The sequence below is a fragment of the Podarcis cretensis genome, assembly GCF_951804945.1.
Source record: "Podarcis cretensis genome assembly, chromosome: 13".
Classification (NCBI taxonomy): domain Eukaryota; kingdom Metazoa; phylum Chordata; class Lepidosauria; order Squamata; family Lacertidae; genus Podarcis; species Podarcis cretensis.
The window spans coordinates 55,220,307-55,244,189 of record NC_137182.1 but is presented as its reverse complement, the minus strand read 5'-3'; the positions used below and the strand labels follow the sequence as shown (position 1 = coordinate 55,244,189).

Genomic DNA, 23,883 nt, shown 5'->3' with positions numbered 1-23,883 from the left:
ACCGTGGGTTAGAAGCCATGGCTTGTCTTCCCGGCCTCCACGGGTTTGTCTGATCCTCTTTTGAAGCCATGAGACGGTTGAGTTTCTCCCCTGCCCCCTAACTTTGCCACTTTGCTTGTTTCCAGAGCCGGGGAGCAGGGAATGATTCCTTCTATGAACCGATCAATATCTGTGCCAGATACCGGGTCCCTGTGGGACACACATACCTCAGCCTCACCGCAAGCAGGTGACAACTCGGGCCTCTGGGCATATAAGAGTGGAAAGGAGGAAGGAGGAGGTGGTGGTTTTGCGCAGTTCTAAGAGCAGGGCCTTGGCGTTAGGCCAGTCACAGTTCTTGGAACGCAGTGTAGTACTTGTGGACTGGGTTCAAATCCTTACTCACCCCTATCCCCCCCCAAATGGGATTGTTCCTCAGCTGGCTTGCAAGGTGATTGTACGACCTAAGAATTGCCTGACCGTGCAAGCACCCGCTCAGCCACTTAGAATCATAGAATCCTAGAGTTGGAAGTGACCACAATGGCCATGGAGTCCAACCCCCTGCCAAGCAGGAAACACCATCAGAGCACTCCTGACATATGGTTGTCAAGCCTCTGCTTAAAGACCTCCAAAGAAGGAGACTCCACCACACTCCTGGGCAGCAAATTCCACTGTCAAACAGCTCTTACTGTCAGGAAGTTCTTCCTAATGTTTAGGTGGAATCTTCTTTCTTGTAGTTTGGAGCCATTGCTCCATGTCCGCTTCTCTGGAGCAGCAGAAAACAACCTTTCTCCCTCCTCTATGTGACATCCTTTTATATATTTGAACATGGCTATCATATCACCCCTTAACCTCCTCTTCTCCAGGCTAAACATGCCCAGCTCCCTTAGCCGTTCCTCGTAAGGCATCGTTTCCAGGCCTTTGACTTGGGTCAGTGGAATTGGCGCTGCTGCAGATGTTTAGAAAACGGAAGAAAGTTTGAATCTGTCGTTGCTTAAAATTTATATATATATTTTTTTGTTAGAGCGTTTATTAATTTTCCAGTAAAAAACATCCAAGTAACATATCAAATCACAATCCAGTTTTTAAAAAAATCCAATTGTCTTCCGAACTTAATTCTAATTTTACGACTTCCCACGATCTGAACGTCAAAGCAACTCCGAATCTCCGTCCTGCCTCTCACAATAGTTCCATATTTCCACATCCGATTTTATCTCTTCAAGCTTCTTGTTGCTTTAAATTTTTTAAAGTCCCAGGTTGCTATTATTTTTTTCTTACCTGTTGTTTTATTGTAAACCTCTCCGGAGTTTCCCCCCCCCTCCTTAAAAAAGAAAGAAAGCAGTGTATAAATTTTGTGAAAGTAAAAAAAGAGAATAAAACAGGATAACTTCCTTATCTTCCAAGCCGGCTCGCCGCTAGCATTCAAAAAGCGAGGCGCAGGCATCTGGATCTCACAGGGCTCTTCCTTGAGAATTAGGGTTGGGGAGTTTTAATGTTGGCCTCTCGCACACGAGCAAAACAGCAGCTACACGTGCCTCAGTCAAGGGCGTGTGTGTGTGTGGTTTTGAGAAACATTCAATCAATCATCACCTTTCTTTTCCCGTTCGTAGAACTAGAATCACCCTTGGCATGGGTGGGTCTTCCATTTCCCCGTAGCTCACAGATTAAAGTTCAGCGGTTGCGAAACATTTATCAAAATACATTCAAAGTCCACTGGGAGAAAAATGCGAGTGCAATAAAGTTTATATATAGAAATATTGCAAAATTAATGAGTGATAGAAAAATGGTGGATTGATATTTTATGGATTTAGCAGAAATGTTATAAAGAGTTAAGTATATATAAGTATTTTAGTTTTAATGTTAAAATAAGGTTAAAAAATATGTTATGTATAATATGATAGAGAATAGAGAAAGATGGAAAGGATTTGCTGAAACAACTAGTAGAAGTGGAAAACAAAAAGGGAGGTGAGAGGAGGCCGAGGAAACAAGGGAATGAAAGAAAGAGTATCGAAAAGGGGGGGTGTAATTTTTTTAAAAAATTGTTTTTGATTTGTTTTATTTAGGGTTAGGGAGTGGGTTTTGTTTAGTCTATAGTGTTTAGTTTAATGGTTTTAGGTTGTGTTTTGTATTGTTTTTATGTTGTATTGTATTTTTTTCTTTTGTTTTATTTCCTGCTTCTGTTTTCTTTTAAAAGTAATAAATATTATTTAAAAAAAAATATGCGAGTGCGGGTAGAAGTGTAAGCAGAGTGGCAGGCCTAAGCATGACTTTACACCCTTGGCTCCCAGAGTTGGCAGTGGGGTAACCTGGGATTGGGGTGTGTGTGCTAAGAGCCGGGGGGGGGGGCTTGGAGGTTTAAATGACCACCAGACCCCAAAAAGCTGGTATCAGTGGATCAGGCTTGTCAAATAACAGACCAGTTGAATTCATTAAACGAAGCGGCTTCAATTGGATTTGAGTAAAGGTGCAATTAATCGCCACTGTTTTGAATTTTACCTTCTGGGGTCGGGCAAACCACTATTCTGAAGAATGCTTTTTATAGGGTTGGGGGGCACTGGACACAAGGGGATCAAACTCCTGATTTTCATATGGGTAATGCCTCTTCTCTTCTCCCCACCCACGGCCTCAAATTCCCTCTTTTCTCTTTCCAGGCGGTGAGGCCAGCTTATGGGATATTCCAATTAATTCTTCAACTCAGGGTCCAATCTTAGAACAACTTCAACTGCAACATAAAGTGAGTTGCGCGTTGCGTGGTGGGGCTGGGGTGTGCGTGTGGTTGAATTGGGGCCTTCCTGCAACTTAGGCTCTGTGGCGGGGAATCTGCCTTGCACGCGGAAAGTGCCCCGGACTGATCCCCAACAGCACCTTAATAATGTCGGTTTAAAAGCCCCCTCCGTAGAGGCTGGCCCCTCTCACTGTCGGATTTTGATAGGCGACGTTTTCCCAAGCGTGGGTAAAATGCACAACCCCTCCCTCCTGCTTCCGCAGGGGAAAGAAAATAAGTCAGAAATCTATTTACATGATGTTTATTTCTGACATTACAGCACTAGAGAAAAACACGTCCTTTCAGTTCAGTTCTTCTAGCACGTCTGACAAACTTCCTGAACATGCGCACACAGAAGGTTTCAAATTACACTCTTCACAAAGACTTATCCTGGGAAATTCTTCTTTCCCACAGATAGGCACATCATGTGATGTCAACAATCTGGCTGTCTGATCTGTGATGTTTCCATATACTGACAAATAGTAGTAGTAGTAGTAATAATAATAATAATTTTTATTTTTATTTATACCCCGCCCTCCCCAGCCAAGGCCGGGCTCAGAGCGGCTAACAAGCAATAATAAAAACAAGTTGAATGAGTACAACTTAAAAACAAGATTAAAATCCAACATTAAAATATTGAAACATTAAAATATTAAAATGCAGCCTCATCACAGGAGGAGAAAAGGAAAAAGAAAGTGGGGGAGGGAATCAAATTGGCTCCAAGCCAAAGGCCAGGCGGAACAACTCTGTCTTACAGACCCTGCAGAAAGAAATCAGATCCTGCAGGGCCCTGGTCTCATGAGGCAGAGCGTTCCACCAAGTTGGGGCCAGTACTGAAAAGGCCCTGGCGCTGGTTGAGGCTAATCTGACTTCCTTAGGGCCCAGGACCACTGGGTGTTTATGGATCTTGAGGCTCTCCGTGGGGCATACCGGGAGAGGCGGTCCCGTAGGTACGAGGGTCCGAGGCCGTGAAGGGCTTTAAAGGTCAAAACCAGCACCTTGAACCTGACCCTGTACTCCACCGGGAGCCAGTGCAGTTTGAAAAGCACTGGGTGAAAATGCTCCCATGGCAGGGGCCCCGTGAGGAGCCTCGCTGCAGCATTCTGCACCCGCTGGAGTTTCTGGGACAGCTTCAAGGGCAGCCCCGCATAGAGCAAATTACAGTAGTCAAGCCTGGAGGTGACCGTCGCATGGATCACTGTGGCCAGGTCACCTTCAGACAGGCTTCCCTGCCTGAAACCCTGGGGCCGTTCTGGGCAGGCAGCGCTGCGGGCGCTGTGCTCGTTGGGACCCCTGGCCGCCTGGTTCTGTTTTGTTCTGCTCCTCGCGCCCTAACTGGCTTGTCCAACCCCGCAGCTACAAGAGCGGAGAGGCGCCGAACTCAGGGCTAAGAGGGACGAGGATGAGCGGAAGCGGCGCCAGGAAGAACAGAAGCGCCGCGAGGAGGAGGAGGTGTTCCGGCGCAAGCAGGCAAGGGCAGCGAGCGCCAGCACGGCCCCCCATGCGCAGGTGGGGCTCGAGACAGATAGCTCTCCTTCCTCCCCAGCACCCCTTCTTCCTCCAGCTCAGCCCCTTTGTGAGCGTGTGGGTCCACGGGAGCTCTTGTCCTGTGGGTGTAGAGCGGCTTCCTTCCTCTCTCTCTCTCACCCCCTTTCTGAAGGCTCTGGGACTTGGCCTGGGTGGGGGTCTCTTTGGAAGAAAGTGGGAGCGGTCTTACTCCATGTGCGCCCCCCCGACCTCTTTGGTTGGCAGAACCAGCACCATTCCAGGCTCCACAAAATACCCGTTGTCACTTTTTGAAAGTCCCAAATTACAGTGGTGCCCCGCAAGACGAACGCCTCGCAAGACGGAAAACCCGCTAGGCGAAAGGGTTTTCCGTTTTGGAGGTGCTTCGCAAAACGAATTTCCCTATGGGCTTGCTTCGCAAGACGAAAATGTCTTGCGAGTTCCTGCAGGCTTTCCCCCCTTTTTTCCCCCTTTTCCTAAGCCCTAAGCCGCTTATCAGCTGATCCGCTAAAAGCCGCTAAACTGCCAATAGCGCTAATCCGCTAAGCTGTCACTGGGCTTGCTTCGCAAGACGAAAAAACCGCTATACGAAGAGCCTCACGGAACGGATTAATTTCGTCTTGCGAGGCGCCACTGTATTGCTAATTGTTCTCATGGGTGATTGAATTGTTTTTAAACTTCTTTTGTTAACCAATTTGCTTGCTTGCTGGCTGGCTTGTCTTTTGCATTCAAGGGGTGGCTAAATTTTATGAAATAAAGTGAGGGGGTGGGAACAGAGAGAGACCCCGAAGGAGTTTTTTTTTGGGGGGGGGGCGGTTTCCTCCCCAGAGAGGAAGCAAGATTCCTGGCTGCAGTAGACGTAGAATTTGTCAGCTCGACTCTTCAGCCAGGCTTTTTTAACACTTTTCAGTGCTGTAATCTGCCCCTGGACCTTAAGAGAGGAGGACGGCTAATAAATGAAACCATCACCATCTAGTCTCCAGCTGTTTTGGAACTACAACTCCCATCATCTGTAGCTAGGAGGACCAGTGACCTGGGATGATGGGAATTGTAGTCCAAAAAAACAGCTTGGCAACCCCAAATTTGGGGAACCCTGATCTAGTGAATTTGGAAGTCTGGTGGCTGGGATTTCAGACAGGTGTGTGTTTTTCGATACGATACGATAATCTTTATTGTCATTGTCCCATACAGAACAACGAAATTGAAGAAATCTACATCAGACATTCAAAACCAACACGCCTGCTATCCCAGCCTGTTTAGTCCCCTAAAAACTCTGATACCCCATAATTAAATACAATATACAGTGGTGCCCCGCAAGACGAATGCCTCGCAAGACGGAAAACTCGCTAGACGAAAGAGTTTTCCGTTTTGGAGGTGCTTCGCAAAACGAATTTCCTATGGGCTTGCTTCGCAAGACGAAAATGTCTTGCGAGTTCCTGCGGGTTCCCCCCCCTTTTCCCCCTTTTCTAAGCCGATAAGCCGCTAAAAGCCGCTAAACTGCTAATAGCGCTAATCTGCTAAGCCGTCAATGGGCTTGCTTCGCAAGACGAAAAAACCGCTAGACGAAGAGACTCGCGGAACGGATTCTTTTCGTCTTGCGAGGCACCACTGTACTCCCACAAGACTACACTGCGTTTAAAACCAAAAATCGCCTTTGGATAGAAATTGTTTCTCAGGCGGCTAGTCCTAGTCTTTATAACCCTGGACCTTCTTCCAGAAGGCAGGAGCTGAAAGAGATCATTTCCGGGGTGCGCAATATCCTGCGCTATCTCTGAAGCTTTCTTACGGCACCTGGAAGCGTAGATTTGATCCAAGGTGGGAAAAGTGCACCCAATTATTCTCTCCGCAGTCTTGACAACCCTGGACAGCATTGTTTTTCCCCTGACGGTGCAGCTCCCAAACCACACGCACAGACCATAAGTTAATTCCCTCTCTCCTCTGCCTCCAGCTACCCTCTTCCTCGTCGTGGGGCCAGCAGTCCGTGAATAGCTCTTCCTCCACTCAGAACAGCTTCAACATCTCGGACATCCAGAAACTTGGGGACGTGCGGGCCTTGCGGGAAGAGGTGAGTCCTGCTCTGGTGCGGGTTTTTGGGTGGGGTGGCCCTCCTGGATTGCCAGGCGTCAGGCTCCCTTCTTGACGCCTGTCCCCCTCCCCAGTGCCGCCACCAGGAGCTCCTGAAGCTGATCCAGCAGCAGCAGAACTCTCACCCGCTGTGGACCAAGCAGAATGTCTCCATGAAGGCCCTGCTGGAGCTGCAGCAAGAGACCGAGAGGCACATGCAGAAACAGCAGCAGAGGGCGCAGCAGAGAGCCGTGAGTCAGCCCCCCCCGCCCCCCCCGGGGGCAGCTTGAGAGGATATATATTTATATCCTGCCCTCCCCAGCCGAAGCCGGGCTCAGAATAGCTAACAGCAGTAAAATAACACAACATTCTAAAGGAATAATAATGATTTGCACCCTGCCCCTGTTTTTGGGGGACAGGAGGCGGGCAGGTGTCGGGGACTCCCTGGTCCTGAATGGGGCAGCTGTGCCCTTGAAGGACCAGGTGCGCAGCCTGGGAGTCATTTTGGACTCACAGCTGTCCATGGAGGTGCAGGTCAGTTCTGTGTCCAGGGAAGCGGTCTACCAGCTCCATCTGGTACGCAGGATGAGACCCTACCTGCCCACGGACTGTCTCGCCAGAGTGGTGCATGCTCTGGTTATCTCCTGCTTGGACTACTGCAATGCGCTCTACGTGGGGCTACCTTTGAAGGTGACCCAGAAACTACAACTAATCTAGAAAGTGGCAGCTAGACTGGGAGACCACATAACACCGGTCTTGAAAGACCTACACTGGCTCCCAGGACGTTTCTGAGCACAATTCAAAGCGTTGGTGCTGACCTTGAAAGCCCTAAACGGCCTCAAAGGTCCAGTGGACCTGAAGGAGCATCTCCACCCCCATCGTTCTGCCCGGACACTGAGGTCCAGCTCCGAGGGCCTTATGGCGGTTCCCTCCCTGTGAGAAGCAAAGCTACAGGGAACCAGGCGGAGGGCCTTCTCTGTGGTGGCATCTGCCTTGTGGAACACCCTCCCACCAGATGTCAAAGAGAACAACAACTACCAGACTTTTAGAAGACATCTGAAGGCAGCCCTGCTTAGGGAAGCTATTAATGTTTAACAGACCACTGTATTTTAATATATCTGTTGGAGGCTGCCCACCCAGATGGGCAGGGTATAAATAATAAATTCTATTCTATTCTATAAGTAATTTTTTATTATTATTATTATTATTATTATTATTATTATTACAGTGGTGCCCTGCAAGACGAACGCCTCGCAAGATGGAAAACCCGCTAGACGAAAGGGTTTTCCATTTTGGAGGCGCTTCGCAAAACGAATTTCCCTATGGACTTCCTTCGCAAGACGAAAGCCCATAGGGAAATCTCCGGGACAGCGGGGAAGCGCAGCGCGTCTTCCCCACTGTCCTCGGACCTCCTCCGAAGGCTGGCGGTGGGGCGGAGAGACCTCCTCCCACCGCCAGCCTTCGGATGGCTGTCCTGAAGACTTGCGGTGGGAGGAGGGTTTTCCTTCCCACCGCCAACTTTCAGAATGCTGTTCTGAATGTTGGCGTGGGGAGGAAAAACCCTCCTCCCACCGCAAGCCCCGGGAACAGAGGAGAAGCGCCGCGCGCCTTCCCCTCTGTTTCCGTACCTGTCCTGAAGGCTTGCGGTGGGGAGAAAAGCCCTTCTCCGCACCGCCAGCCTGGCAAGCGGTCTCCATAGAAACGCATTAATTGATTTTCAATGCATTCCTATGGGAAACCGTGCTTCGCAAGAAGAAAAAACTTGCGGAACGAATTAATTTCGTCTTGCGAGGCACCACTGTATTATTATTATTATTGCAGCAGCAGCAGCTGTGAATGGTTTGGGCTTCTGTAAACATGTTCAAGCTTCTCCCTTTCCTCCCATAGCACGGCGGTCACAGTCTGACCAGCCTCCCGTCTCAGTGGGGGGCAGACTCGAGCCTGCTGTGGGCGTCCCACGAGAAGAACAACTCCATCAGCCTCTGGGAGGAGAGCATGAAGAACTCCGGCCCCCTCGCCCGGAGCCTTGGCTTGAAGAACAGCCGCAGTAGCCCGTCCCTGGGGTGAGCAGCGGGGCGGGCGGACGGTGGGGCTTGGCCAGGGGAGAGGGGCAGGATCCGAGCTCACACTCCCCCCCTCCTCCTTTTCAGGGACACGTACAACGCCTCCTGTCGTCAGAGCCGGAAGAAGACGGACGAGGAGGAGAAGCTGCTGAAGCTGCTTCAGGGAATCCACAAGCCGCAGGACGGTTTCACGCAGTGGTGTGAGCAAATGCTCCATGCCCTCAATACCTCCAGCAACCTTGATGGTATGGGGGGAGGCGGGAGGGGGAGGGGGGAGAAGAGGAAGAGGAGGGACAGCAGGACAGGGGCCCCCCTCCCCCCCAGGCTGCCCCGGGGTGGATCGGAAGGAGGGTAGCGCAGGCCCAGAGGCAGGCAGTTGAGAAAACCCCGGACCTCAGCTGGGGTTGGGATAGATGACCCCCCGGTGTCCCCTCCAGCTACACGAAAAAGCTGTTTTTTTGTGCCAGATTTTAGCAGTACAGTTAGGGGCGGGAGGGGGCGGTTTTAACAGCACCTGCGTGGATCCTTGCTTCGCGCATGGAAGAGGGTGGAGGCAGGTTGTGAATACAAGCATCCCCCCCCCCAAAAGAAATGTAGCTGGAAATTTGGAGGGAGAGACCCGAGCAGCCTAAGCAAAGCCGTGTTACACCTGTGCCTCGCGAGGAGACCCTCCCTGGAGCCCAAAGGGGGGGCCCTCCTCTTCAGGCTCCAGAGAAGGCCTCCTCGTGAGTTGGAAGCACTGTTAGGCGGGCTCCCCCCCAAAAAAATTATGCCCATTTTGCGTAAACGGGGAGTCACCTGTAATGAACGGGAACAAATAAAGCATGTTTTAAAAAGCAGTCGTCCCCCAAAGACTGCATGTATATAGTCTTCAGGCTGCAGCCGCTTCAGGTTGCGTTTTTTTGGGTTGCGGACTGCCAAAACCCGGAAGTACGGGTTACTTCCAGGTTTCGGCGGCCGCGCATGCGCAGAAGCGCTCAATTGCACTTTGCACATGCGCAGAAGCGCCAAATCACAACCCGGCATGTGCAGATGCAGGGTTGCGAATGCAGCAGGTTGCGAACGTACATAGAAAAACGCATAGAAATGAAAGCCAAGGCTTTCCCCCCTTGTTCCACCCATCCTGTCCCAGAGAGAGGCCTTGCTGTGTTCTATTGGGTATCATTTGCAGCTGGGAGGGAGGGTTGATATTTTCTCCCCCTCTTTCCACGCATCTTTGTAGGGAGGGATGGGAATCCCTTCCCCGCCTCCCCCCTTCCCCTGCGATAGGATGTGGCAATATCCTGTTTCTCCTCTTCTCTCTTCCGCCATGCTCTCCCCCCCCCAAAACACCACCCAACCTAGTCCCCACTGTGGTGGCCTTCCTGAAGGAGGTGGAGTCCCCCTACGACGTCCACGACTGCATCCGCTCCTACCTGGGAGACACGGTGGAAGCCAAAGAGTTCGCGAAGCAGTTCCTGGAGCGCCGTGCCAAGCAGAGAGCCAGCCAGCAGCGCCAGCAGCAGCAGGTGAGCCGCGCTCGGTTGTGGGAACCGGCCATCGATCTCCCACCCCCCAGCTGTCAACATACAGTGGTGCCTCGCAAGACGAAATTAATTCGTTCTGCGAGTTTTTTTGTCTAGCGAATTTTTCGTCTTGCGAAGCACGGCTATTAGCGGCTTTAAGAAGAAGGAAAAAAATTCGCAAGAACTCGCAAGACGTTTTTGTCTTGCGAAGCAAGCCCATAGGGAAATTCGTCTTGCGAAGCACCTCAAAAAAATGGAAAACTCTTTCGTCTAGCGAATTTTTCGTCTTGCGAAGCACGGCTATTAGCGGCTTAGCGGCTTTAAGAAAAAGGAAAAAAACTCGCAAGAACTCGCCCGACGTTTCGTCTTGCAAAGCAAGCCCATAGGGAAATTCGTCTTGCGAAGCACCTCAAAAAATGGAAAACTCTTTCGTCTAGCGAGTTTTTCGTCTTGTGAGGCATTCGTCTTGCGGGGCACCACTGTATGCAGAAGAGGGCAAGCGAAGTCCAACCCGGGTCATGTTTGACTTGAGAACAGGCAGCTCCCCCAAAAAACAGCAAGGTTTGGTACGGTTGCCATATTTTGAAGAGCAAAAAACTGGACGCATTTGCCGACTTCTGCTTAACTGCAGATCACCGCCCACACTCGTTTTAAATACCGTTTTTTTCGCTCCATAAGATGCACTTTTTTCTTCCTAAAAAGTAAGGGGAAATGTCTGTGCGTCTTATGGAGCGAATGCGTGGTCCCTGGAGCCGAATTGCCCAGGGGAAAAAGCAGATCAAGCTTCTTTTTTTTGAAAGAGGGAAGTGGGTGTTGAAACAAAGCCGCTGATTGGCAAGCGATCGGAAGCGAGATAAGGGATGCTAGTGGAGGCTGCCTGGGAGGGGGGAGGTAAAAGCCCATGGATCCTCAGGATTTTTACATTGGTTCACCCCAAATTCACCATCAGATCACATAGCATGTCCATGGCTACAGCCTGCACCTAAAAAAATCATGCACCCACTGTATCCTGGGGCCGCAGTGGTGCAAAAATGTGGTTACAAAGCATGGATCCTCAGGATTTTTACATTGGATCACCCCAAATTCACCATCAGATCACATGTTTGTGGCCACAGCATGAGCCACAAAAATTATACATCCACTGTTTCATTCAGAATATTTTTTTTTCTTGTTTTCCTCCTCTAAAAACTAGGTGCGTTTTATGGAGCGGAAAAATATATAGGGTATATAGGGTATAGAATCTCTGATATATTGCTAGTAGCAACATTCTTAACTGTCAACAAAATAATAATACATATTGCTCCCTCACTTGCCACTTGAAAGTATTTGGGCTTGCATCAGCGCGCACAGAACAATTTATTAAACTGGTTAACGTACGTCTGGGCTCTCCTTAGGGTGGGGCGTGTTAACTCTCGCCCTCCCAGGCTCCTCCTCCAAGATCTTGTAGCTGAGCCAGAGTCCTTTCAGTTCAGCCGCAAGAGAAGGGATTTATACAGTAGTTAAGGAGTTTAAGATGCTGCTCTGTTGTGATTCTCTGCTGCAGACTAGCTTAGCCTGGCGCCTTAGATCTGAGTCACTAGCAAAAGTTTCTTGGGTTACTGTAGACAAAAAAAACCAAGCAGTAAAACCCGGACATTTTGCCAGATTTTAAAAATCCGCCCAGACAGATATTTTAATCCTGAAGAAGAGGTTGTGTCCGGTAGCCCTTGTGAGGAGCAAAAGGAAGTGAGCCTCACCAAGAACTCAATTTTATATAGTAAGGGTAAAGGGACCCCTGACCATTAGGTCTAGTCGTGACCAACTCTGGGGTTGCGGCGCTCATCTCGCTTTATTGGCCAAGGGAGCCGGCGTTTGTCCGCTGACAGCTTCCAGGTCGTGTGGCCAGCATGACTAAGCCGCTTCTGGTGAACCAGAGCAGCGCACGGAAACGCCATTTACCTTCCTGCTGGAGCTGTGCCTATTTACCGTATTTTTCGCTCTATAACACGCACCAGACCATAACACACACATAGTTTTTAGAGGAGGAAAACAAGAAAAAAAATATTCTAAACGAAACAGTGGATGTATGATTTTTGTGGTTCATGCTGTGGCCACAGACATGTGATCTGACAGTGAGTTTGGAGTAGCCCAATGCAAAAATCCTGAGGATCCATGTGGATCCGTGCTTTGTAACCACGTTTTAAGTGGGGAGGGAAGGAAAAGCACTCAAGGGACAAGGAGCACGCATGGGGTGGGTGGAAAAGGATGCTGCTAATAATTCTATTTAGCGAGCTGAGTGGGGAGGAGAGAGGGACAGAGAGCCTGCTTGCTTTAAAGGAGCCAACCGGACAGGAGCCGCTTACACAAGTGTAAGCGGCTCCTCTCCTCTCCCGCTTTGCTCCTTTAAAGCAAGCAGGCTCTCTGTCCCTCTCTCCTCCCCACTCAGCGGCTCTTCTCCTGCTTTGCTGTTTCAAAGCGAGCCACAGAGGAGGGAAGGAAGGGGAACCATGGATCCTCTGCTCACAACTGCAGCAGATCCCCCCCCCCCCGCCACCCATAGGCATTCGCTCCATAACACGCACAGACATTCCCCCTTACTTTCTGGGAGGAAAAAAGTGAGTGTTATGGTGCAAAAAATACGGTATCTAGTTGCACTTTGACATGCTTTGACATGCTTTCAAACTGCTAGGTTGGCAGGAGCAGGGACCAAGCAAAGGGAGCTCACCCCGTCACGGGGATTTGCTCTGTGGTTTAACCCACAGCGCCACCCACGTCCCTCAAAAAACAAAAAACAAAACACACACACACACACACAAATAAATAAATAAAAGTCTTTGGCTGCCAGCTCGGCTGATAGGGTGCCCCAGTGGTCTGGATCTCGCCTGCCTGGACTGAAGCCTGTCAATTACTGCTCACCCCTTCACCCGAAGATCACTGGGTGGTTCACAACGTAAGAACACAAAATGCACAATAAAAATAGAAGTGAAAACAAAAGCCCCTCCCACGAACGCCGTTAAAAGGACCCGGAGTGTTAAATCAGGCAAGGGCCTGGCTTTGCACCCTGGGCATTTTTGTCCAGTCTCCCTTCAAGCCATGCTCTTTTGTATACCTGAAGGAGCGTCTCCGAGGGCTTTTTGGCGGTTCCCTCCCTGAGAGAAGCCAAGTTACAGGGAACCAGGCAGAGGGCCTTCTTGGTGGTGGTGCCCACCCTGTGGAACTCCCTCCCACCAGATGTCTAGGAAATAAACAACGATCTGAATTTTAGAAGACATCTGAAGGGAAGCTTTTAATGTTTGATGCATTATTGTATTTTAGTGTTTTGTTGGAAGCCGCCCAGAGTGTCTGGGGAAACTCAGCCAAATGGGTGGGGTATAAATAAATAAATTACTATTATTATTATTATTATTATTATTTTGTGTTCCTCACAGGAAGCCTGGCTGTCCTCCAGCAGCCTGCAGTCCCTCTTCCAGTCCAACCACAGCCCCAAGGCCCCCTCCTTCGAGAATAGCCAAGCCGTCAAGATCAAGAGGCGCCCGATGATGCTTCACGCGGACCCCAGCATCCTGGGTGAGAGGCCTGGCGGTGGGCGAGCCCTGGGCCTCGGGGGGGGAGGGAAAGGGGGGCTGGGACTGCGGCTCCTGTGGGTTCCGGGAACAGGAGCCAGGTAATGGGAACCATAACTGTCAACTTTCAGATTTGAAAATAAGGGATCAGCAGCCTCACCTGTCCCGGGGACAGTCTATATGGGATATCTAACAATCCGGGATAGCAGCGGGAAACGGCGCTGGAATAAGGGGATTTCCCGCAAAAAAAGGGAAGGTAGACAGCTCTGGTGGGAACCCCCTTCCCCCTCCACACCCCCACCCCAAGGGAGGGTCCCTAAAACTCCCACCCCAGGGTACCTAACCCATTTTTGTCTGGAGTCCCTTGTTTGCTCCAGTTCTGTTGCCTTAATTCCTGTAAGGCCGTGGTTTCCAACGTGGGACACACACTCCATAGGGGGGGGGCGATTTGATTTTTAGGGGGGGGCAATTTGGAAGCTTGTTTAGACTATGGTTACCAGGACGCAGGTGGCGCTGTGGGTTAAAGCCTCAGCGCCTAGGGCTTGCCGATCGAAAGGTCGGCGGTTCGAATCCCTGCGGCGGGGTGCGCTCCCGCTGCTCGGTCCCAGCGCCTGCCAACCTAGCAGTTCGAAAGCACCTCCGGGTGCAAGTAGATAAATAGGGACCGCTTACCAGCGGGAAGGTAAACAGCGTTTCCGTGTGCGGCTCTGGCTCGCCAGAGCAGCGATGTCACGCTGGCCACGTGACCCGGAAGTGTCTCCGGACAGCGCTGGCCCCTGGCCTCTTAAGTGAGATGGGCGCACAACCCCAGAGTCTGTCAAGACTGGCCCGTACGGGCAGGGGTACCTTTACCTTTACCTTTTTACCAGATTTTTTTCAATGAATCCACGGACACTTTTTTTTTTTTTTTTTTTTTGAAGCTGAGTAGCAACAGGGAGTCAGTGCAGTGGTACCTCGGGTTAAGTACTTAATTCGTTCCGGAGGTCCGTTCTTAACCTGAAACTGTTCTTAACCTGAAGCCCCACTTTAGCTAATGGGGCCTCTTGCTGCTACTGTGCTGCCGGAGCACAATTTCTGTTCTCATCTGAAGCAAAGTTCTTAACCTGAGGTACTATTTCTGGGTTAGCGGAGACTGTAACCTGAAGCGTCTGTAACCCGAGGTGTTACTGTAGTGGGGATGATGAGGCAAAAGACCCTTGGGCCAAGCACACATGCATATTGTATAAAGGTGCAAAGCCCTTCTTTCGCACCCTGTGAAACAAAAATCCGCAGGTTTTTTTAAAAAACTGGGCAATGGCACGCTGCACACCTGTGACTCCCAAGGCTTCCCCGATCTCCTGCCCCCTTTGTTTTGACAGATCAGGGGAGGCTCGGGAGTCATGGGCCGGTGGCTATTGACCAGGAGGGGCCAGCCTGGTAGCACAGCTGGCTATGGCTGGCTTCAGGAGCTGCTCTCTGCTGTGGCACAGGAGAAATGGCGGGCGCCATGGCAGCAAGCAGCTCCTGAAGCCAGCCAGAGCCAACTGCGCTACCAGGCTGGCTCTGGGCTGCTGAGGCTGCTGCTGCCACGTTTCCCAGGGATAGATTTGCAAATCCAGGGGTGGGATTTGCCCGGGGACAGATTTGCAAATTCGGGGGTGGGATTTGCCCGGGGACAGCTTTGCAAATCCGGGGACTGTCCCCGGGAACCGGGGACGTCCGGTAACCCTAGTTTAGGCCAAGTTGATGGCCTTTTAGGCTTCCTCGACGTGAATAGGAGTTCACTTTTTGAATAAGAAGAATCACTGTATTTCCCCGTGCGTAAGACTGTACAGTCATACCTCGGGTTACAGTCTCTTCAAGTTGCGTTTTTTTCAGTTTGCGGACTGCTGAAAACCGGAAGTACCAGAACGGGTTACTTCCGGGTTTCGGCAGTCGCGCATGCGCAGAAGCGTCGAATCGCAACCCGCGTAATGCGCAGACGCGGGTTGCGAACGTGCACCCCGCACAGATCACATTCGCAACCTGAGCGTCCGCTCTATTCCCCCCCCCCCCGAAATTTCTTAAGCTTAAAATTGGGGCTCGTCTTCTACGTGGAACGTTGCAATTATTTATTTCTTCATTCTGGGCTCAAAAAACAGGGGTTGTCTTACATAGGGGGGCGTCTTATACAGTGGTGCCTCGCAAGACGAAAATAATTCGTTCCGCGAGTCGCTTCGTCTTGCGATTTTTTCGTCTTGCGGAGCGCAGATTCCCCGGGTATTAACAGTTTTACGAAAAAGAAAGCAAACTCGCAAGACGTTTTCGTCTTGCGAAGCAAGCCCATAGGGAAATTCGTCTTGCGAAGCACCTTGAAAAATGGAAAACCCTTTCGTCTAGCGAGTTTTTCGTCTTGCGAGGCATTCGTCTTGCGGGGCACCACTGTACACGGAAAAATACAGTATATGTCACAGAAAGGTTGGGAACCACTGCTATGGGTTTCAAGGACGGGGAGGGGAGGGGAGGGAATGGTTGGGGGGCAAAAGGATGGGTCAGATAGATTTTGAGGGGGGGGGCGCTGTCCTCCTGCCTGACGGGCCATGTCTTCCCCTTCCAGGTTACGCTCTTCACGGCTCCTCGAGCGAGCTGGAAACGGTGGAGGACTACTGACTCACAGCAATAGGAATATCTCTTCGTTTTCATCTCTCTGTGTCTATATCTCTTCTCTCTCTCTCTCTCTGTATCTCTGCCGCTGCTGCCTTGATCTAACCAATTTCAGTCTCGGCTGAATGTGCACTGCAAGAGAGGCGGCCAGGTGCCCCCATCCCAATCATCACCCCCCCTTCGCCTCCTGGACCGGAGGTCGGAAGTCGTGGGGAGGGAGCGGTCAGTGGCGGCAACGGTCAGTTGGACACCGGCCAGGAGGAGGGTGTTGAGCACTTCTTTCCTTACAAGAAAAAAACAAAAACAAAAATAAGCACCTTAACGAACAAAACCTTTTTTTTTTTTAATGCCGATGCACTTTATCTAAGAAAAGAAAAAAGAACTTTTTTTTACAGCGACTTGTTAAAAAGGAAAAAGGAAAAAAAAAGGAAAAAAAGAATTTTTTTTTTTTGCAATCGCAGAAGATGTTTTTGTTTTCTATATACATATATATAAAGAAAATCGTTAAAAAAACCTACAAAAATTTTTATCTTTGAGAAGAAAACACTTATTTTTCACACGGGGATAAGTTTTCAGAAAACAAAAAAAACGTGAATGGCAATTTCACAAAAGGCTTGATATAAAAAAGATTTATAAGACAAAAAAAAGAAAAACTTGAAGAAATGCACTTAGAAAAAAAAGGAACTGTGTTTTTTTTTTACCATTGTTTGGATAACTATATATATATATATATATATAAATATAAATATATACATTTGTGTAAATACTGTTCAGACTTGCCCCGCACAGTATATATATTTTCTCTTACGAAGAGGCCATTTTTTATAAGACTTTTTTCTTCTGTTGTTGTTCTTGTCATTTTTTTTAAAAAAGAAAATTGCACAAATCCCTCCCCTCCCCCCCCCCCGGACATTACAGTTCTATCTGTGTTTTTTTTTTGTGGATTTTTTTTTTTTATATATAATCAAAGGGAAAAAAGGAGGAGGGGAAAAAAGAGAACTTTGCAAAAAGAGTAATTTTACACTAACGTCAAAGCAGGTTTGCTCGTACCAGAAGCTGCTTTGCTCTGCAAACCCGGACCCCAAGAATTCCCGTCGGCTCCAGAAATCTTCTGGCTTCACCCAAGGAATCCCGCAAAGCGAAGAGCCTTCCTTTTTCTCAAAAGCCGCATTTTTCGAAATCTCCCCACCTGCGAATTACCGTACAAACCTTTTCTTTCCTGCGTGCTACAGAAGGCGACGTGTTTCCCCTCCGGCGACTGTTTTGCATGTCTGCATGAGACGCACTTTTTTCCCCCCCATTCTGAGATATAAGGAGAGGAAGGGAAAAACTCTGAAGGGAGAATAGGGGGTGTGAGTCTTCTGGGGTTTTTGTGCGTTTGAGTGCGTTGTTTTTTTTTAACCTTCCCTACCCCGATTTCTTCCTTTTTTTTTTTTTAACGTGTACACAGTTGAGAATCAAATCGTTATTGAAAGTGTTGTCTCCCCCCCCCTTTTGTTGTTTTGTGGAGAAAAAGACCTGAGTTAATTTACCGACGTCAGGAACTATCTCCCTGGTGCACTCAGAGCAGAATTGAATGTATCGCATCCTCGGGCGACAATTTCGAAGCTGCAGAACCACGTTTATTCTTCCCCCCCCCCCAAAAACCCGAAAAGCTGCCTGTTACAAGATGGTGTTTCAAGAGCAACAAAGCGCTGTTTGTAAAGGGGGGCGGGGCGGATGTGCTTCCTTCTTAAAATCTCACTTTAAAACAAGGAAGCCACCGCCAAGGTCTTATTCGCGGTCTCCCACTCTCGGGAGAACCGGCGTTTTTAAGACTAAACTCTTCCCCCCCCTTCCACACACAATTGCACCCCGATTTAGGGAGCTGACAGTTGGGGTGTGCTTTTCCTGTGCATATGTAGCTGTGGTTGTGCTTGTGTATATATATATATAGTATATTTACAGATGATAACCTTTTATATCTATATATATATATAATGCTTGAACAGAGATTTTCTTTGGCGTGCGCGTGAGCTCGCAAGGAACTTAATTTTTTGTTCTGTTTACAATCCTTCCCACGCGCGTGGGGGGTGTCGCTGGGTGCACACAAGGTACTACTTGGAAGTCAGAACCCCGAGAAGTGGCGGGGGGCGGCCAGGGGTCATAGGAAACCAATTTCCCTGCTCCACCCCCTTCTTAAGCCCCCCCCAGCCTCTCTTTATAACCTCCCTCTCACGGAGACTCACAGGTTGAGGCCGCAGGGAGACCCTCATCGTCTTCCGCACCTCGCTGGTAAACGTGTGTGTCGTTGCAAATGCCCACCTGCTCTATTTATTTTTTATTTGGGGGGGGGCTTATTGTTGTAAACGCCCCTTTCCCAAGGGTGCCTCTCACTCGGTCGCGCCAAGGTCTCGGAGGCACTGGTGCCATTGGCTTTTCCTCCTCTCTGTGGTTTTGTGTGTTTTTTTTAAGGCAGGGTGTGTGTGTGTGTGTGTGTAGAAAGGGGGGGGAATCCTTTAAACGAACGCAGCTTTCGAGCCGTGACGCAAGCGACAAAAAATACGCACCCACCCCCCTTCGGGAAACAATCCCACACTCATGACCAAAACGCTGGAAGGCGCATCGTCGTTTTTTTGTTTTCAATCTTCCGTATTTTATGTGAACGTTTGCGTAAGGCCACAAACTCGGAAGGATCGATAGTGTGTGTGTCGTTTTGATAAGCCCCCCCCCCCACTTAAAATACTGTGATGTTTTTTAATGGTTCCTGTGTTACAAGGCAGGAGGACGAGGCAATGGCTTGGAGAGGTCCGGTCCTCCCTCTCCGCCTCTTTCTCTCTCTCAAAGTAGGATGGAAGAAGGCTGCTCGTTTTTTCAGGGTGGAGGGGGGATCGGACCCCCCTGGTGCCTCTGCCCTACTCGCTTTTACCTTCTGGTCAGTATTCATCTGTGGAGGAGGGGAGACCCCACCCCAGGCGCCACGAATCGAGGGCCTCCTCCTTCTCTTCCTCCTCTTCTGTGACTCCAAAAGCTGTTTCCCCCTTTGGCGGCAGTGGGGCGGGGGGGGGGGGGTCCCACAGCGGGTCAGGCCTCCTCCTGAGTAGACGTCCTCTTTGGAGTGTGTGTGTCGGGGGGGGGGTTCCCAAGGTGGCCAACTTTGGCATTATTCCTCCACCTCTCCGAGAGTGGCACCTGTCCGTCTCTCCTGCCGAACGGGCGATAAGCTACGGAGACAGCATCTCTCGCATCCGATACTTGGTACCATTTCACCCTCTCCTCATTTTATTTTATTTTTGCCCTGGGGGGGGGCAGAGAAGGATATTGCCTCAAGAATGTATTTTAGGAAAGCTGCTTCCTTTGCCAATCAAGGGCTGTTATCGTCGTCAGACCCTCGTATCAATTGCTCGCTTTCAAAACGGGGGGCTTTGTTGCGTGGGTATTGGGGGGGGGTCTTTTCCCTTCCCGCACCGTCCTGCCATATAATTTTTTGTGTGTCCTGTTGGGATATTCCTCCCCCCCCCTTTCTTTGTTCCTTTTGCACCGAAACCTCAGGACGGGGTTGCGAACTGAAATAATCCTAAGACTTCTCTGTTCCTTTTTGCATTTCTTTTTATCAAGGTACGGGCAAAGTTTACAAAAAATAAAAATAAAAAAGCTGGCTTTGTGGCAGCGGGAGACTCCCCAACCCTGACCTGTAATCCGGGGGGGGGGGGGCGTCCTTTGTTGTTGTTGTTGGGGGGGTCTCAAAAGTAGAATGACAGAGACGCAGCCCCTTCCTCTCTGACTGGAGGAAACGACTGCCCAGCTCTTTCGAATAATATTATTTTTCCCCAGTCTGTGAGAAGCGTGCGAGAGACTGTGAGTGAAATGGGATGCGTTCCCCGTCCGCGAAAGCGATCGGCGGATTCGCCGCCCCCCCCTCGCCCCCCCACCTCTTCAATTGCATAAATGCTTGATTTTCTCCCACACACAGAACCTGTTTTGTGCGCAAACATTTGTGCGCAAACATTTGCCTTATCAGTTTGGGGGGGGGAGCGTGTGCGAAAATGACCTTCAACCACCTGTTGGTCTTGGGTGTGTGTGTGTTTGTGTGTGTTGTTCTCCCAGTATTATCAATGGGTGTTTTTTTTAAAAAAATATATATATTAAAAACCCCGAGCAATAAGGAGATTAAAAAAAGAAGAAGAATTGTAGCACATGAAGAAGCTGGGAAAAGGTTTTAATTCCAGCTGTTAATTGGGACGGTGGGGGGGGGGGCTATACGTGCTTAGGAGGGGGGCCCCAAACCCCTTCTTCCCCCCCACCCCAAATTTACGTGGGGTTTTCGTTGTTGTGCTTTTCGAGAGGAAATCCAACAAATGTGAAGATGGCAGAAAGGGGTTGTGCGTTGGGGCCGGGGGGGCGCAACCCCACAGCCGCCACTACAGCGGGACTCCTCTTCCTCCGCCTTTGCCCCCCCACCCCGGAGGAAAGAGCCCAATTTCTGATGCCAGTTTCTCTCTACATAAGACAATGTTTTGGGGTTTTTTTGCGTGTTTGTGAGACACGAGTACTTCCCTCCTTCCTTAGTCGTCGTAGCAGCAGCATCAATGCCTTTCTTTAACTGATATATATATATATATATTTGTGTGTATTTTGGTCTGGGGGGGGGGCAACCATTTGGAATGTGACCATGAATGTAAAAAGTACTGGGTTCAACCTCTCCTGGCTGCCGGTGTGGGAGGGTTACGTGTTGGGTTATTTTCCTTTTATTGGTATGTCTGTTTGCTTTGGGGGAACTTGGTTTTAATTTTTTCAGCTTTACCGGGTGCCAGAAGGGATGGCAGAGTCCCACACGTTGGGGAAAAAAGGGAATGGATCGCTTCGCGACGGCCGCTGGGACGGGGGAGACAGAAAGAGACCGAGGGATGCTCTGCGTCTCGGTTTGCCAATTTGGTCATTTTGGGGGGAAGATCTCAGAAAAGGGCGTCTCTCCCTATTCCCTCTCCCGCGGCGTCCCAAAATCTCGCCGTTTCCCAAAATTAGCAAAAAGCTTTGCGGGGTGGTTGTTTTCCGTTGTTACGTTTTTCCCCGATGCCTTAAATTGTACAAATTGACTTGTTTCTGGGGAGGGGCGAGATTTCTGGCAGCGGCGGCGACCTCTTTTTGTTCTGGTGGGTGGGTGTGCTTCGATCGGGGAGTGGGTGTGCGTATGTGTCCGTGCATTATTATTATTTTTTTGTCTCAAAGCCTCTTGAGCCAACCAAAGGGGTGTTAGAACTTGTGCCAGCTCTGAGCGGCGCGAGGGTTTGGGGAGGGGGTGCTGCGAAGCCGGAAAAGAGCCGTCGCCCGGATGCCTGGGTCCCCTGGACGCCTGGGTCCCCCGCACGCGATTTCCGCTCGGCACAGGGGCCGGCGGGAGATGAGCGAGGGGGCTCGCCTGCTTCTACGTTGGCAGAAGGCGGACGGTCGGGGTGGCAGTGGACTTGTGCAACCTTCCCACCCTCCTCTGGACTCTTGGGTGCGGATCCTGCTCGACTCCTTTTGTTTTTCATGCTTCTAGCCCTCATCAGCCAAGGGTTGGCTAGAGGCCCATCTACCTCCCCCCTGCTGCTGCTGCTGCTGCTGCCGTCGGCGCGGAGAAGAGACCCCCCCCTTCTCCCCTCAAGTATTACACAAAACTGTGATGGGGCGTACGTGGCCTCCCAGCTCCTACTGAGAGTGGAAACATGTTTACAGAGCTTTTTTCCGATTTGTTTTGTTGTGTGTGTGTGTATTTCCCCCCGCCTGCAGTGCGAAATCGGCACGGACTTAAACTCCGAGAGATGGGGGGAACCCCCCGAACTTTGTGGTTCACTGAATGTTAAGGGCGGTTGCCGCCCGAGGACTTAACTTCACCGGAGGGTGCAAGCTTCTCTCTCGGCCAGCTGCCCGCAGGACTCCTGGGTTCCTCTGCCGCCTCTGCAAAGAGAGCGTCCCCCCCCCCGCCCCGTGGGGCGTCGGATGGAGCCACGGCAGCCGAGGAAGACGATTACTAAAGGAGTTAAAAGACTCTCCCCCCCCTCCACGACAACAAAAACGGACTTCTTTTTGTAGCTTCTGACCTCCCCAGGTGCAAAACGTGGCAGGGGGGTGAACGCTTCCACCCCTCTTGTTTCAAGGGGGTGGGTGGAGGCAGGACTGTTAAGCTTCTATTCCTGCGCCTTAAGTTTGGGGGGTTCTCTTTGCTGTACATAATTGCCGCCCCCCCCCATTTTTGTTATGCTCCTCTCTCCTCTGGAAAAAGACGTAGGAACTGTCTGGCTTTTCAATTAGGGGTTATATGTATAAATATTCATGGGTGTTAAAGATGCCAAATCCCCTTCGCCCCGCCCCTTTCTGTACAATATTCCCCCCCCCCAAAAAATGCATCTTTTGTAAATAACAAAGTTTTTCTCTTTCACCCTGCAAAGTTTGCAAGGAAATAAAAGCTTAGATGGTTGTGGAACCAGCTGCTGACTTCCTAGATTCTGACGGCGCTCCTTCCAGGTTGGCCAAGCGATCCGAAGCCCTCGTCCCTTTCGTTTTCGCCTTTCGTTTCGTCATTTTTGTCCATCTCACACCGTTCGATTGTTAAAAAGCCTCGGGAGGTGTTTGCAAGAAACAAAACCGTCCCTGAAAAGATTACCAACCACGGTTCAAAACATGCAATTCGTTGAAATGCTTAAAGCAGGTTAAAATTAACACCAGCCCTCCTAAAGTATCTGAGCAGGCTTCTCTAAATCTTTTGTGTTTTTAGCAGGCATCCAAAAAGCTTACAGCGAAGACGTCTGCTTGATATCAAGAGGCAGGGAGTTCCAAAGTGCGCAGGCCACACAAAACCATAATAGAGTTTCTGTATACGTTGTCCCATTGCCCCAGTGTCTTGTAAGCGAGGGCTGATGGGATTTGTAGTCCGAAGCACACCCCGAGGGCGCCAGGCTGGTGAGGGCTCTTGGGCCCTGCAATGAGGCAGGATGAGGCGAGTGCTGAAGGGCAGGGCAGGTGGTGGGCAGCTTGTTAGTGGTAATAATAAGAATTATTATTATTTATACCCCGCCCATCTGGCTGGGTTTCCCCAGCCACTCTGGGCAGCTTCCAACAGAATATTAAAATACAATAATCTATTAAACATTAAAAGCTTCCCTAAACAGGGCTGCCATCAGATGTCTTCTAAAAGTCTGGTAGTTCTTGTTATCTTTGACATCTGGTGGGAGGGCGTTCCACAGGGCGGGCGCCACCACCGAGAAGGCCCTGTGCCTGGTTCCCTGCAACCTCACTTCTCGCAGGGAGGGACCTGCCAGAAGGCCCTCGGAGCTGGACCTCAGTGTCCAGGCTGAACAAGGGGGGTGGAAATGCTCCTTCAGGGATACTGGACCGAGGCCATTTAGGGCTTTAAAGATCAGCACCAACACTTTGAATTGTGCTCGGAAACATCCTGGGAGCCAATGGAGGTCTTTCAGGACGGGTGTTATGTGGTCACTGCCAGCTGCACATCTTCTCAACCAAAAAACATCACTTTATCCAACAGCTTCCTTGCTTTAATTCCCATCCATCTTTTTTTTGGGGGGGGGGGTGTTGAATGTTTCTAACCCATTTTATAATGTATATAAAACAGAACAACTGTAACAGATCAAAAGCAGCTGTTCTTGCTAATCGGTTGAGTATCCTTCCATCATTGGCCCGTCAAGATTTAAGTGGAGTTGGTACACAAATATCACATCCATTTTGCAGGGGATTGGTGCTGAGGGTTAAAGCACAGAGCCTAGGACTTGCCGATCAGAAGGTCGGCGGTTCGAATCCCGCGACAGGGTGAGCTCCCGTTGCTCAGTCCATGCCCCTGCCAACCCAGCAGTTCGAAAGCA

General features: G+C 50.1%; 1 protein-coding gene across 2 annotated transcripts in view; it reads left to right on the top strand.

Annotated features, from left to right (window-relative positions):
* The window catches only part of GIGYF1 (GRB10 interacting GYF protein 1), a 64,308-nt gene extending 41,821 nt beyond the window's left edge, over positions 1 to 22,487 (top strand). For both annotated transcript variants that reach the window (XM_079951755.1, XM_079951754.1), the window contains exons 19-28: positions 126 to 226; positions 2,628 to 2,710; positions 4,097 to 4,249; positions 6,195 to 6,311; positions 6,406 to 6,561; positions 8,198 to 8,373; positions 8,461 to 8,618; positions 9,718 to 9,881; positions 13,286 to 13,424; positions 15,996 to 22,487. In XM_079951755.1, the coding sequence (XP_079807881.1) occupies positions 126 to 226; positions 2,628 to 2,710; positions 4,097 to 4,249; positions 6,195 to 6,311; positions 6,406 to 6,561; positions 8,198 to 8,373; positions 8,461 to 8,618; positions 9,718 to 9,881; positions 13,286 to 13,424; positions 15,996 to 16,048 (1,300 nt within the window). In that variant the 3' untranslated portion in view covers positions 16,049 to 22,487. The remainder of the gene's footprint in view (positions 1 to 125; positions 227 to 2,627; positions 2,711 to 4,096; positions 4,250 to 6,194; positions 6,312 to 6,405; positions 6,562 to 8,197; positions 8,374 to 8,460; positions 8,619 to 9,717; positions 9,882 to 13,285; positions 13,425 to 15,995) is intronic.
* The last annotated feature ends 1,396 nt before the right edge of the window (positions 22,488 to 23,883 follow it).